Source organism: Myxocyprinus asiaticus, chromosome 23 (genome assembly GCF_019703515.2).
Source record: "Myxocyprinus asiaticus isolate MX2 ecotype Aquarium Trade chromosome 23, UBuf_Myxa_2, whole genome shotgun sequence".
In the NCBI taxonomy this organism is placed as follows: Eukaryota; Metazoa; Chordata; class Actinopteri; order Cypriniformes; family Catostomidae; genus Myxocyprinus; species Myxocyprinus asiaticus.
In genome coordinates, this window is record NC_059366.1 from 365,822 (window position 1) to 381,595 (window position 15,774).

Below are 15,774 nucleotides of genomic sequence, written 5' to 3' on the forward strand. Positions count from 1 at the left end.
GATAAGAGAGTTTTAATTTTTGGGTGAACTATCCCTTTAAGGGAACGTTAGGGAAACCATCCTGGAAAACGTTCCTGGAAAACAAAAACATAACAGCTCTGTCCTGGGAAGCAAAAAATGTTAGTTGGGTTCATGCCGCTGGATTACATTGACATTAGCTGCCTGGGAGCGTTTGAAAGACTGACTTGCGAACTTTGCCCGTGTGTGTGTGTGTGTGTGTGTGTGTGTGTGTGTGTGTGTGTGTGTGTGTGTGTGTGTGTGTGTGTGTGTGTGTGTGTGTGTGTGTGTGTGTGTGTGTGTGTGTGTGTGTGTACTTTTATTTTGAAAGGAGGGTGTGCTGCAGGTCATGTGATCAGTCCGGGAGGCTCGATGATATTTCTAGTGCAGCTGAAATATAAAAGATCAATTCCTGTGAATTTCATGTGTTTTATCTGCACGACCTGGATGGCTTTACAGTAGAAGTGTGATTTGATATCTTTATATTATTCATCAGTTTGTTATAATGCTGTCTGTCTGCTGCTTATAGAGGCGATAGAAGAGCAACGGAGTTTCACGGACGAATGAAATTAATTTGATCAGGTTTGAGATTAAATGATCAATCATGTGATAGATTAATCTGATCAATGTTAAAGAGTCTTTTCATTAACTGTTTTATAATATTCACTCTGATCATAAACACATCCGCTTAGCATTAGCCGCTATCAGATGCGATCAGACACAATTATTACATCAGAAGCTCTTTATGAGCATTATATGGATTTATACTCAAAGTCAGAGATTTCATATTCTGGTGTAGAAATAATGCATATGTATCTGTCAAAGTAGATTATAAAGAAGGAGAATACATCATCATCATCATGGCAAACGTGACGGATCTTCAGAGTAAATACAGTAAACTGGCTCAAGAATATTCAAAGGTAATAATGCATTAATGTGAAGTTCGTGAATATATGAATATATTTCCATCTGCATGCGGTGTAGTGAAAGTGTCCTCATGTATACTGCACACAGCTTTATTTAGTTTGCTCGTTTAGTGACTCAAAGGCGTCTTAATCTTACATTTACTGCTGAATAAACGCAGTTTCTACATGCAGTAGATTGATTAAAGCATGGTGTGTCATTGTGGACGTTTAAATTCTGTTTGTGTTCATGTGTTTTTGTCTCATAAGAGAGATTCAAGTTTAGTTCAGTCAGCTGACTGACATATGACAACTTCCTGTGTCTGTTGCTAAAGTAGATCATGAGCAGCTTTACCTTCTTTTAAATAAATATTGTTTCTGACCAATCACACGGCATGTTCTTGGTGCTGTCTGGTCTTCAGCGACAGGACCTGAGTGAAAACTTATGAAACGGAAGTGAATAAATGTGTGTGTTTGTCAGCTTAGAGCACAGAATCAGGTGTTGAAAAAGGCCGTGGTGGACGAACAGACCAGCTCCAACTCATTAAAGGTATCTGACCAATAAACCGTGTGTGTGTGTGTGTGTGTGTGTGTGTGTGTGTGTGTGTGTGTCTGTGTCTGTCTGTCTGTCTGTCTGTCTCTGTTTGTCTCTGTGTGTCTGTCTGTCTCTGTTTGTCTCTGTGTGTGTGTGTGTGTGTGTGTGTTTGTCTGTCTCTGTTTGTCTCTGTGTGTCTCTGTGTGTGTGTGTGTTTGTCTGTATGTGTCAGTGTCTGTTTGTGTGTGTGTGTGTCTCTCTCTCTGTGTCGGTCTCTCTCTGTGTGTGTGTGTGTGTGTGTGTGTGTGTGTCAGTGTCTCTCTCTCTCTGTGTGTGTGTCTCTGTTTGTCTGTGTGTGTGTGTGTGTGTGTGTCTCTGTTTGTCTCTCTGTGTGTGTGTGTGTGTGTGTGTGTCTCTGTTTGTCTCTCTGTGTGCGCGTGTGTCTGTTTGTCTGTCTCTGTTTGTCCCTGTGTGTGTGTGTGTGTCTGTCTCTGTTTGTCTGTGTGTCTCTCTGTGTGTGTGTGTGTGTGTGTGTCTGTCTGTGTGTCTGTCTCTCTGTCTGTGTGTTTGTGTGTGTGTGTGTGTGTGTGTGTGTGTCTGTCTCTCTGTCTGTGTGTCTGTCTCTCTGTCTGTGTGTGTGTGTGTGTGTCTCTCTCTCTGTCTGTCTGTGTGTGTGTGTGTGTGTGTGTGTGTGTGTGTGTGTGTGTGTGTGAAATGTTCTGGGTTCACATGCGTCTTGTGTATCTGCAGGAGGAGCTGAAGCACAAGGAACAGAGTTTACGGAAGGTGCAGCAGGAAATGGACAGTCTGACCTTCAGAAACCAGCAGCTCACCAAGAGAGTGGAGCTCCTGCAGGAGGAGTTACTGCTGTCAGAGAGCAGAAACAAGAAGAGCAAAGTAATCCCGATATACAAATACATACACTTATACATGCTGTTACTGATCTGTGAAAGCACAAACAAGAAGAGCAAAGTGATTATTGACATACTGAGTCACATGTGTATTTAATGTAATAATCTTTTGAGAAACTGTTTCTCCATAATTCACTAATAAACCAGTATCTAGCACAGGATTTGTGTGTTAAACACGGATGCCTGTGCTGGTGTTCCTGATCACGCCAGTCTTTAGAAACTGTAGTACAACCCACAATATCTGCTGTCAGATGTTAATCACGCTGTTCTCGTTAAAGTCATTAGGCCTTATGGATTGCTGTGTGTGCTTGTATAATGGTCAACAAACATAAGAGCATTTAACAGTATCAATTAGGGATGGGGGAACAAATCCCCCACATCGCGATTCATACTCAAACGATTCTGAATCGATTCTCAAAAGAATCAGAATCGATTCTGAGTTCAGTTTAAATCACATAGCAATGGGAGAGTTTATTCGTGATAACAAGCCAACAAACAACATAAAAGACGGGCTCGCACCCATTATTGCACACAATGGGGGAAAACACAGAAGAAAATAATGACGATGCAGCGGTTCGGGAGATGTTGGTGATGTTTTCATTTAATTCTTTTTTTTTTTCTCTGCCTTTCTCTAGTCTTGCACTCTCCATTTAATTGACTTTTGCCTTATTGCTGGTCACTCGCTTGTCAGGACAGTGCGCACACCTGATGATAAAGATTTGAAATCCATCGTAGCTTTTGCGACAGGGTCGTGTGATCTACTCGCAGAGCAAACAGATGGAACAGTGCATATGAGATGCTTGATCAATTTCTGAAGCAACAACTACACTATTTAAAGGGCTTTACTATCACCTGTGCAGGTGAGGAGAGGAGAAGATGACCGCTGCACTCTCATAGAAGCAGATATATCTCTCACCCTGACCCGCAACTTCCAGTTGTGCTTAAAAATGAAAATGAATAGCATGGCATAGAATAATTTGAAATAATAAATAAATACTATTAAATGATTTACAATACTTCAAAAAATAAAAATAATCTTATCAGTTGAAGTAATAGTATTCAGTGTGTTCTGATGGAGAACCAATATATTTTTTCAAGTGCTTTTAAGAGTTTTTTTATGAGGTTTTAAAGAAAGAAACTGAACATTTGTGATACTCTTCTAAACTATAGAACCGTTTATTTAATCTTGTGGATATTGCATGTTTTGTTCACAGCTCATACTGAATGTAAAAGGCCAGTTTATGTAATGTGACTCATTCAGATTTGTGAAAACAGCTGATAAATAAAAAGCTGAAAAGGAAAAAATAGAGTAAAAAATGAGTTTTGAAGAAACTGGAAAAAAAAAAATTGAAGGACAAGATGCATGGTGATGCATCGAATCGTTTTATAATGGAATCGTTACCCTTTGAATCGTAATCGAATCGTGAGGCCAGTGAAGATTCACAGCTCTAGTATCAATAAGATTCTGTTCTGGCTGACTGCCCATCAGCTCTATTATATTATTGTGTATTCTGTTGGTCCACTCCCTGTAAATGACTGATCTTCACAGTCTCTTGTTTGTGTATTCCTTCAGAATAAAGGAGACTCGCCGACCCAAATCAATCTACAGACGCAGAGTGTTTTTGATGAAGATCTGCAGAAAAAGATCCAGGAGAACGAACGACTTCACATCCAGGTGTGTGAGCAAACAAACCATCAGGAATTTAGTTGCCGTTCATCTGACAGTCTTTTCTGAAAGAGTGCCGTTTGCTGGTGCAGTTCAGACTGGATTCAGTGCATTAATCAGGACAGGATTGTGGGATCACTCTCTTGTTCCTAGACACCCACTCTTTCAAGAAGGATCTACACAAGAGCTAAGTCATATCCACTAAGCACTGGTGTACCTCAGGGTTCAGTACTCGGCCTGCTGCTCTTCTCCATATAAATAAGATTATAGAGAATAAACTGAATACAGTGTTTTCTGCCGCTGTGGTGCTGATGTCACACTGCTCTACTGCCGTCACATCTCTGCACCAGCACTTTTCTGCTCGCTAAGAGCATCATAAGCACGTAGACTTCTGCAGACACCTGCAGGACAAACGCGAAATTACACTTCATGCAATTTAAATACCTATATCTACACTTTATACTAAAACTTTAATATCAAGATACCTATGTTTTATTTATTTTAACAACAAGTCTATACACAATTTGTATAGCGCTTTTCACAACGCCTTGTTTCAAAGCAGCTTTGTGTGGACTAGTTGGTAACAGAAAAGTGGTGGCACGATTGATGCAGACAGACAAAATTAAATTAAATGTGAGAGAGAAGAAAAAAAAGTCAATAACTGCATGAAGATCGTCAGTATATATTGGCTCATCATCCTTGTCTCCTATTCCTGTCTGACACTCAAAGGTGCTCTCGCCAGCACTACAAGTCATGTAGCACATGCAGCATTGCTGTCACCGTTATCAATTTTGGGAGTAAAGAGCAGACCTCCGCTTTATTGGTGAATTTCCCTAAAGCGCATCTTCTAAACGTCTCCTTATTTGTACTGCGTGATAACACGTTGAACCTCGTAATATTCAATGAATGCTTGTAATTAGCAGGATAATATACAGGGCTTCCACTGTCCTCACTAATTCTGGAAGCTTTTATATCGAGAGAAATGTGTGAAAATGAATATTGAGTCATCAGCGTGGGTTCCTTGACGCTGTGCAGTGCGCGTGCGAGAATGGAAGGTGAACCGCTGCTACCTTATGTTCCTCCTGAACCACCAGTAAAAGGAAACAAGAAAAGAAAGTCCATATTAGAAACTTCTACAACGAAAAAACGTCTGGATCAAGAGCATGCTAAAAGCAGAATTAACTCTGCTCTGCTCTGTGTGTGTGTTCATGTGTGATAAAGGAGGCGTGGCTTTGGAGACACCTCTGAAGCGAGGGCGGGCTCTATGCTTTCAAAGCTAACTTGCTAACTGCTAGACTCTCTGGATTACACACCCTAGCTTTAAGTAGCACTTAAAGTGCGTCCTCGCTCGTTCATGTTAAGTGCATTTTTGGGAAACACACATAAAACCTAATGAACGTGCGTAAAATCGCTTGTAGAAACGCTCCTCACCGCTAAGATCAATCGTTACTGGGAAAGGAGGCCCTGATTAGTTCTGCCTTTAGTTGACCTGTTGGGTCTGTGCTAGGGATGTTAATGATTAATTAGTGATTGATTATTCATCGTTAAAAATTTAAGCTTCTTGATCGTTGATTGATTAACTTCATCACAAAAATCTAACTGTCTAAACCAGGGGTCAGCAACCTTTTTGACATGGAGTGCCATTTTTATTTTCCTGGTCAATGGCTGTGCTGACAAAAAACAAAACAAACAAAAAAACATGTGCATGTATGTGATTTTCCGTAGTTTGAGTCCACTTGTGAAAGCATTTCTTTTTTGCATTTTTCTAGTTTAATTGTTTATTTTTCATTACAAATGATATTATCAGCATAACAGTTTGAGTGAAAAATGTGTGCAAAACCCAATGATTTTGATATAATCATGATCCTGCATGTGAATTTTCACAGGGCATCTTGTGAAAGTGCTTTTCATATTTTGTCATACATTTTTCAAAATCACACAGAGGGATAATCACTAGCAAGCAAGCAACAGTGAGAGAGGAGTAGACTATTTTATTTATATAAAGTTTTTCACACCTGCATTCCAATCTACATCTTGACGTAATCCTTCTTCATGATCACGCAGCGTGATTTCATCAGTTGAATTGGAGGCTAAACACTTTTAAAGAGGCCCTATTATGCTTTTTGGGATTTTATCTTTCCTTTAGTGTGTAATATAGCTGTTTGTGCATGTAAAAGGTCTGCAAAGTTACAAAGCACAAAGTCCACGCAAAAGGGAGTTATTCTTTCCCACAGACCACACTGCTCAAGAACTACAAGAAATGGCTGGATTGTAGTCCAGCCATTTCTTCCGTAAAGTATCTACGTCACTATGTAACACATTTGCATAATGCCCGCCCTCAAACAAACGTAGTTATAGCATAGGCCAGGATGAGTTGGGTTAGTGTTGTCACCATGTCGAGAAGACACAGTTTTCTTCACTGCGAAAACAAAACCTTTTTGTTTGGACTTCCAAAGGCAGACGAATTGAAGTATCAGTGGTTACAATTTAGTTTTACAACTATTCCTCAGCAGCACAACCACAACCAATGCCAGATTTTCAAGTCGGTTACTCCTGAAAGATGGTGCAGTTCCCACTTTGTTGGGACAATCTGGTGCTTCAGGATCACAACCTGTAAGTATGCTTGATTATTTGTGGATTTATCTTCTACAGAGAGTTCAAATGCAGAGTTTTGTGTTGTAGCTATGGTGTACACCCAGTGCACAGATGTAAGCCTCTGCTAACCTGCTAGCTAATGTTATTGTGGTGAATTAATTTTGCTATTCAGCTGCGGGCCCACTTTTACCTACAATTGTGGAGATGGATTTATTTTTACAAACGGTAATTTTACATCTGCGATCCACAGTAGTGCTCGGCTAACTTGACATGTAATGTTTAGGGCTGCAACTAACGATTATTTTGATAATCGATTAATCTTCGATTATTTCTACGATTAATCGGATAAAAATTCAATTTTGTTTCCTGTATTTTATTAAAATATGATTTTTCAAAAAACAAATGATAAAGGGCGTAAGGATTTTGTTTGATTTACATTACTGAATTAACGATTCTTCTCTCTCACAAAACTTTAAAAAGCCTGAATCATAAAAAGTTAAGTTTAAATGTATTATTATTATTGCTTTCAGGGCATGTGCAAAACAGTTGCTTAACTTGTAAAACTTACCAAAAAATGCTCATCATTAAAGAGTAAAATGATACATAGGGCATGGAGTGGGACAAAAGATCAGCCCAGCAGAGGACAACAGTGACTTGAGAACATAAATGTTAAAAATTCGGCCCAACTGAAAAATACATAATTATGTTAGATACATACAGTACGCTTGTACGCTGTCGCTGATTATATACATTTAAGTATTTTCATATTATAGTTTTTAAAATGGTATTTTCACTGATTGCATGTTTCTAAACTATTCTTTTCAAAAAATTGTGTATGTTTATCCAGTAAAATAATGTTTGCAATTGTATAAATTTGCATTATCAGGAGGACTTTCAAATATCAGGACCCTTAGCATTGTTATACATTATATTCAGCATTATACACACTTTAATATAGTACAATCATCTGTAAACCTTGTGCAAATTCACTCTCACGCTGAAAAGACTCACTCATCCTGGTGCTCACTGTATTACATGGGCAGGAGAAAACACTTTGAATACCTGCACACCTTGACTGCTGAGACTTCAGTCTGATATCCATGAAACTGATTACATTGAAACTGAAATCGTTGTATGATGTTGGACCGTTTAATCAAAATGATTGCAGTCCCTTTCTCCATTGCAATATTGACGCGGATGCGCGTGCTCACTTGCTCGTTAGAGTTTAACAGATACTCGGTTGTGGTAAGAACAAACAGTTTTGCGAAATACGTGGCTGATTTTGAATTCATAACATGTTTTCCTTATAAAACATAGACAATAGCAGTAAAATGTAAGCGATGCGCTGGAGAGAAACAACTCTCGCGCATCAATCAGCACAATCACTCTGTAAATGCACCTGACGCAGCAACCGCTCCACATTAAACTGTATGCTTATTATGATCTTTGAAGTATTTATAAAGTGCTCTTGTGCGCTGGACAACTTGGGTCCTGTTTTTTCCGCTACAACTTGTCTCCGTTGTTTTTCAAACGAGTTTTATCATGCAACACATTTTTCACTGGGCTGTGAAGTGACATCACTGACGGGGCTTATCCATGCTCGCTGCAAATATCCAACAAATCAGTAATGAAATTCGTTGTCGATTTCCATTTATCAATTTTATCGATTAGTTGTTACAGCCACTATCCACGATAGTCCACGGCTATCTTGCTCACTAACTCTCTAATACCGCTGGTAATGTCCAACTGGGAGTAAGCCTCTGTTCTCCGTTCATATCTCTGGCGACAAAAGTTTGGCTACACCCATTCCAGCGAAAGATGACTAACTTTGATGCACTATGTGTCTTTTACTTGAAGCTTTGTTAGGTTCACAATAATTAACTGTGTACTTGTAAGAGTATATGGGCTCTTTAAAGTGTGACGAGACTCGCCATTCGCGCATCACAAGCCGATCAACTATTTAACCCTTTTCTGTGAATCGCACCTGCAAAACCCTAACTTTATTTCCAGGTTTAATTTATATTTTGAATGGACTCAGATTTTTGAACCCCATGATGTGTGTTTGTTTTCTCTTTTAATGGTTTAATGTAATTTTGAATGTGACCATGGTTTAAGGAGGGTGTACCTGTATGCTGGGTTGGAAATCTCAAGGATTAATAGTGGTGTTTTCCTTATTACATCACGTGTTGTTCTGAAAGCAAAAAGAAACAAATGAAACACGGAATGTAGGCTGTCATCTGCGCAGCCTGACCGAAGCAAAGCGTGCGGGTTTACTCTCGTGATTAACCAAAAGTGAAGCGCTGCCGGCTCGTTGTACATGAATGGCTTGCACGCCCTGCACGAGTCTGTTGGGTATACTGCAGTCTCGTCACATTTAACTTTTTGTTTAGCCTCCCATTCAGCTCATGAAAACACGCTGCGTGATCACGAAGAAGGATTACATCAAGATGTAGATTGGAATGCAGGTGTGGAATTTATATAAATAAAATAGTCTACTCCTCTCTTGCGGTTGCTGCCAATGCTGGCACGCGTGCCATAGGTTGCCGACCCCTGGTCTATACAGTCATCTGCCACTAACACTTGTCCAAAACACAAACTCCTTCCTTGTAAAGATGAAGTGGACCTAGGCTGCGTCCGAAACCAAAGGTACTGTATCTGTCTTTTTGCCTCGCTGCCCCATCAGTCAATGACTCAACAGACAGTGTTTGTGTATGAAGGTGCCTCCAGAAATGGTTTCAGACAGGCTACTGAGGCAGCATAACATCACATCGTTGCTAGGATACCAGCAACTCATGAACACCATCTGGCGTCCACTAAAGGTAACGCGTCTGCTTCATTGTGGTTCGGTTGGACTGAATGGTCAAATAATCTAGAACAAAATCAAGAGAGTTTTGACGATAACCAAGTGCATATTTCATAACTACAATACTAATTTCTTGCTAGAAATGGAATCAGAAGTTGGAAAAAGTGAATAAAAATGTACATTTATACAAAATTTGGCTATCAACTGCCTCTTTGGCTGCCATTTTGTTTCTTCAGCTCTGCTGTTGTGGATCCACGCGCACAGAATTATGGGATTTCATAGGCAGTGATGGATACATCTACACTGCCTTCAAAAATCAGTCAGATGAAGGTATCTCAGTAGACAGGATGTGAAGTGAACATTGGATTTGGACATGCCTTGGTCCCTTCCTACCTCCGTATACAGCTTCCGGAGGAGCATTTTCATGGTTTCGGATGCAGCAGTAAATTAAACAATTCATACTTAACACAGTGTCAATGTGTTAAAAAATTCCAAGTAAAATATACCAATATTTGCATTTCTTAAGTGTATTATTTTAAATGATATATATATGTGTAAAAAAAAAAAAAAATAAAAAAATAAATATATATATATATATATATATATATATCACACAAACACACAGGGAGAGAGAGTGAAGCTGCACATGTACCACATACAGTAAAGACATGCTGCACATTTTCTTCCTTTGTCAGAATGATGGACATCATTTGGAATTATCCATCAATGTTTTGAAAATGTGGAAAAGAGTTGGAGAAAATGTAGGTTAATACAAGCTCGGACTCATTTGCTTAAGGTAAAAATGGACTACTTTGCAATTTTTCTGAGCAGCTAGCTGATTATAAAAAATGAATATTCGTGCAGCTTTAGTTTGAGCTGTGAAGATCGTCCAAGCTGCCAACAACCCTTCTGTCTTAAACGCATCATTGCTCTCATCTGCTTTGATCAATATGACAACATATGAAATCACTTGTTACAATGACCCACAAGTTTAGCTATTAGATATGGTGACTTTAGTAGGAGTGTAACGAAATTTCAGAAAACGTGGGTATGAAAAACGGATTGCAATATAAGTTGTAGATTTAGCTTTATCCTTTTTTCTCAGTAAGTTTAGCGTGTGCTTGTGTGTGGTATGATAGAAGATTGTTGTGTGTTCAGTTCTATGAAGCGGACGAGCAGTACCGACGACAGGAAGCTCAACTGAGAGCTCGACTGGATGAGCTGGAGAAAGAGTCTGAACAGCATCAGGCTCTGGTAGATGCCCTCACCAGCAAATACATGGACACCATCGACAAACTCCAGAGTGACAAAGCCCAACTAGAGGTCAGACCGATGAAATCCACTCATCTCTTCAGATATGATTCATGTTCATGTGTTCATGATCTTATGTTGTCTGTTCAATGATGGTATCTCAGGTCAAAGCTCAGAGCCTGGAACGAGAAGCCAAAGACTGCAGAGTCAAAACTGACGAGTGGTAAACATTCACATCTCATCTTCATCATTCAGAACTAATAGACACATGCATTTCTCTGTACTAATGAGAGATAATGGACATGTTGGTTTGCTCAATAATATAATGATTCATATATTGTTATTGTGTGTGTGTTATATTGTCAGTCAGCAGCAGTTGAGGAAATATCAGAGTGAAATGAGCAGTCAGTTAAAACAAAGCAGCAGTGTGATACAGGAGAAAGTGCCCTTCAATGACACCCGTGAGTACCACACACACAACACACATATCACACAACACCGCACACACACACAACACCTCACACAACACAAAACACACAACACACACACAAAACAACACATCACACACACAAAACACTGCACACACAACACACATCACACACAAACACCACACACACAAAACACCACACACAACACACCACAACACACCACACACATCACACACACAACAAAACACACCACACACAAAACACCACACACAAAACACACAACAAAATACACCACACACACAAAATACAACACACCACACACATCACACACACAACAAACACCACACACACCAAAACAAACACAACACACCACACACACAAAACACCACAAACCTCACACACACAACAAAACACACCACACACAAAACACCACACACAAAACACACAACAAAATACACCACACACACAAAATACAACACACCACACACAACACACCACACACGCAACACACACCAAAACACACGAAATACAACACACCACACACGCAACACACACCAAAACACACGAAACACAACACACCACACACAACACAAACATCACACACACAACAAAACACACCACGCACATCACACACACACACAACAAAACACACCACGCACATCACACACACACACAACAAAACACATCACACACACATCGCACACACAACAAAATAAATCACACAACACACCACATCACACACGAAACAAAACACATCACACACACATCACGCACACAACAAAACACATCGCACACACAACAAAATAAATCACACAACACACCACATCACACACACAACACACCACACACATCACGCAACACTCCACACACACACCACACACAACAAAACACACAACACACCACACACATCACACACACAAAACACAACACACGCACAAAACACAACACACCACACACAACAAACACCACACACACCAAAACAAACACAACACACCACACACATCACACACACAATAAAACACACCACACACACAAAACACCACAAACCTCACACACACAACAAAACACCACACACACCAAAACACACGCAACACAGCACACACAACAAAACACCACACACACCACGCACATCACACACACACAACAAAACACCACACACACCACGCACATCACACACACACAACAAAACACACCACACACATCACACACACACAACAAAACACAACTCATCACACAACACATCGCACACACATCACACACACAACAAAATAAATAAAACACAACACACCACACACGTCACACACATCTCACACACACAACACACACACAACAAAACACACATCACACACAACACACCACATCACACACGAAACAAAACACATCACACATGAAACACTCCACACACACAACACTCACACACACAAAACACAACACATCACACACACAACAAAACACACCACACACACACAACACACCACACACAACAAACACCACACACACCAAAACAAACACAACACACCACACATCACACACACAATAAAACACACCACACACACAAAACACCACAAACCTCACACACACACACACCAAAACACACAAAATACAACACAACACACACAACAAAACACCACACACACCACGCACACAACAAAACACACCACGCAAAACACAACACACAACAAATCACAACACACAACAAACACACCACACACACAACAAAACACACCACACACATCGCACACACAAAACACACACACACAAAACAAAACACACACACAACACACATCACACACAACACACCACACACACAACAAAACACACATCACACACAACATACCACACACATCACACACACATCACACACACACCACACACACCACAACACACACACACACAACCAACAAACACACAACAAAACACCCATCACACCACACACATCTCACACAACAAAACACAACACACACATCACACACAACACATCACACACACAACAAAACACACACATCTCACACACAATAAAACACAACACAACACACCACATCACACCACAACACACACAACAAAACACCCATCACACCACACACATCTCACACAACAAAACACACAACACACGCAACAAAACACACCACACACATAACACACGCAACAAAACACCACCCACACAACACACCACCCACACACACAACACACCACACACACAACAAAACACAACACACCACACACAACACACACATCTCACACACAGCAAAACACACCACACCACAACACATACACATCATACACATCACACATTACATAACACACATTCACACACAACACACACCACACATTATACACCACACACAACACCCCCCACACACACATTAAACACAACACACATTACTCACACACACATCACACACATTGACGCACATTACACACCACACACTTTACACACCACACACACAACACACACCACACACATTACACACCCCACACATAACACACACACATCACACACACATAACACATACATCACATTACACACCACACACACACACATTACACACATCACACAACACACCTACACACATTACACATCACACACGTCACACATTATACATCACACATTAAACACACCACACACACATTACACACACACCTGTGGCTTTTTAAATTGCAATTAATGTCTGTGTATAAACAGTCAATGAGTTTGTTAGCTCTCACGTGGATTCACTGAGCAGGCTAGATACTGAGCCATGGGGAGCAGAAAAGAACTGTCAAAAGACCTGTGTAACAAGGTAATGGAACTTTATAAAGATGGAAAAGGAGATAAAAAGATATCCAAAGCCTTGAAAATGCCAGTCAGTACTGTTCAATCACTTATTAAGAAGTGGAAAATTCAGGGATCTCTTGATACCAAGCCAAGGTCAGGTCGACCAAGAAAGATTTCAGCCACAACTGCCAGAAGAATTGTTCAGGATACAAAGAAAAACCCACAGGTAACCTCAGGAGAAATACAGGCTGCTCTGGAAAAAGATGGTGTGGTTGTTTCAAGGAGCACAATACAATGATACTTGAACAAAAATGAGCTGCATGGTCGAGTTGCCAGAAAGAAGCCTTTACTGCGCCAATGCCACAAAAAAGCACGGTTACAATATGCCCGACAACACCTTGACACGCCTCACAGCTTCTGGCACACTGTAATTTGGAGCGACGAGACCAAAATAGAGCTTTATGGTCACAACCATAAGTGCTATGTTTGGAGAGGGGTCAACAAGGCCTATAGTGAAAAGAATACCAACCCCACTGTGAAGCATGGTGGTGGCTCACTGATGTTTTGGGGGTGTGTGAGCTCTAAAGGCATGGGGAATCTTGTGAAAATTGATGGCAAGATGAATGCAGCATGTTATCAGAAAATACTGGCAGATAATTTGCATTCTTCTGCATGAAAGCTGCGCATGGGACGCTCTTGGACATTCCAGCACCACAATGACCCTAAGCACAAGGCCAAGTTGACCCTCCAGTGGTTACAGCAGAAAAAGGTGAAGGTTCTGGAGTGGCCATCACAGTCTCCCGACCTTAATATCATCGAGCCACTCTGGGGAGATCTCAAAGGTGTGGTTCATGCAAGACGACCAAAGACTTTGCATGACCTGGAGGCATTTTGCCAAGACGAATGGGCAGCTATACCACCTGCAAGAATTTGGGGCCTCACAGACAACTATTACAAAAGACTGCACGCTGTCATTGATGCTAAAGGGGGCAATACACAGTATTAAGAACTAAGGGTAATCTCATTTTTTTCTTTGTTGCCATGTTTTGTTTTATGATTGTGCCATTCTGTTATAACCTACAGTTGAATATGAATCCCATAAGAAATAAAAGAAATGTGTTTTGTCTGCTCACTCATGTTTTCTTTAAAAATGGTACATATATTACCTCCAAGGGTATGCAATCTTTTGAGCACAACTGTAGTTTGACTGTAAGGGTGAGATGTAGAAGTGATATGTGATTGTTTAAATCTGTGATGATTGTTTTTTTCTCATAGAGTTGAGTGATTACAACAGTCTGAATGTTCCTCTACATAACAGAAGACATCAGGTGAGGTTATGGTCATATGGAGCAGTGTTTTCAGCACTGACATGAGCAGAGCATTGCTTAGAAACTTGTTATAACCTGATGTTGCGCTTAAAGCTTAAATATTTTACGCTGTGACATTAACCCTGTAACATTACCCAGTTGCGCAAGAGTAGAGGCCATAGAAAAGGTGAGGTGGTGAAAATGAGAGGAAGAGAAAAGAGGCAGAGCACAATTTACAATCCTTTTATTCTTTCCTTGACCATGTGACCAGATACATTTAAGCAGACCACTTTGAACCCCCACTATATTCAAGTTGTGACTATCTGCAGACCCCCAATATACAAACACTTCATATATGGATCACTATCAGCACCCTCTGTATGCCTTGGAATGCAAAATGTGTCTTTTCTTAAGTACATGGGGTTGAAACACAGAAATGAATTTGTTAAGATTACTTTAGGACACAATGATAACACAAAATAGAACATGCTCTCAATTTACATGGTAATGTGTTCACCATATGATTATTAGATGTACTATTAGTACTTTTTTTAAAGCTACTTAAAGGACACGTCATGTGATGCACCTGGACACGCCGTCAGTGATGTTCCTGGGGTCTTCCAC

General features: G+C 40.2%; 1 protein-coding gene across 2 annotated transcripts in view; it reads left to right on the forward strand.

Annotated features, from left to right (window-relative positions):
* Positions 1–318: 318 nt before the first annotated feature.
* The window catches only part of ppp1r21 (protein phosphatase 1, regulatory subunit 21), a 57,902-nt gene continuing 42,446 nt past the window's right edge, over positions 319–15,774 (forward strand). Inside the window, exons 1-9 of one of the 2 annotated variants that reach the window (XM_051651143.1) lie at positions 319–579; positions 826–917; positions 1,381–1,449; positions 2,185–2,331; positions 3,919–4,020; positions 10,568–10,732; positions 10,825–10,883; positions 11,027–11,121; positions 15,119–15,171. In XM_051651143.1, coding sequence (XP_051507103.1) covers positions 858–917; positions 1,381–1,449; positions 2,185–2,331; positions 3,919–4,020; positions 10,568–10,732; positions 10,825–10,883; positions 11,027–11,121; positions 15,119–15,171 — 750 coding nt within the window. In that variant the 5' untranslated portion in view covers positions 319–579; positions 826–857. Of the gene's footprint in view, positions 580–825; positions 918–1,380; positions 1,450–2,184; positions 2,332–3,918; positions 4,021–10,548; positions 10,733–10,824; positions 10,884–11,026; positions 11,122–15,118; positions 15,172–15,774 lie in introns of those variants that run through there. The other variant, XM_051651144.1, reaches the window with a different exon arrangement.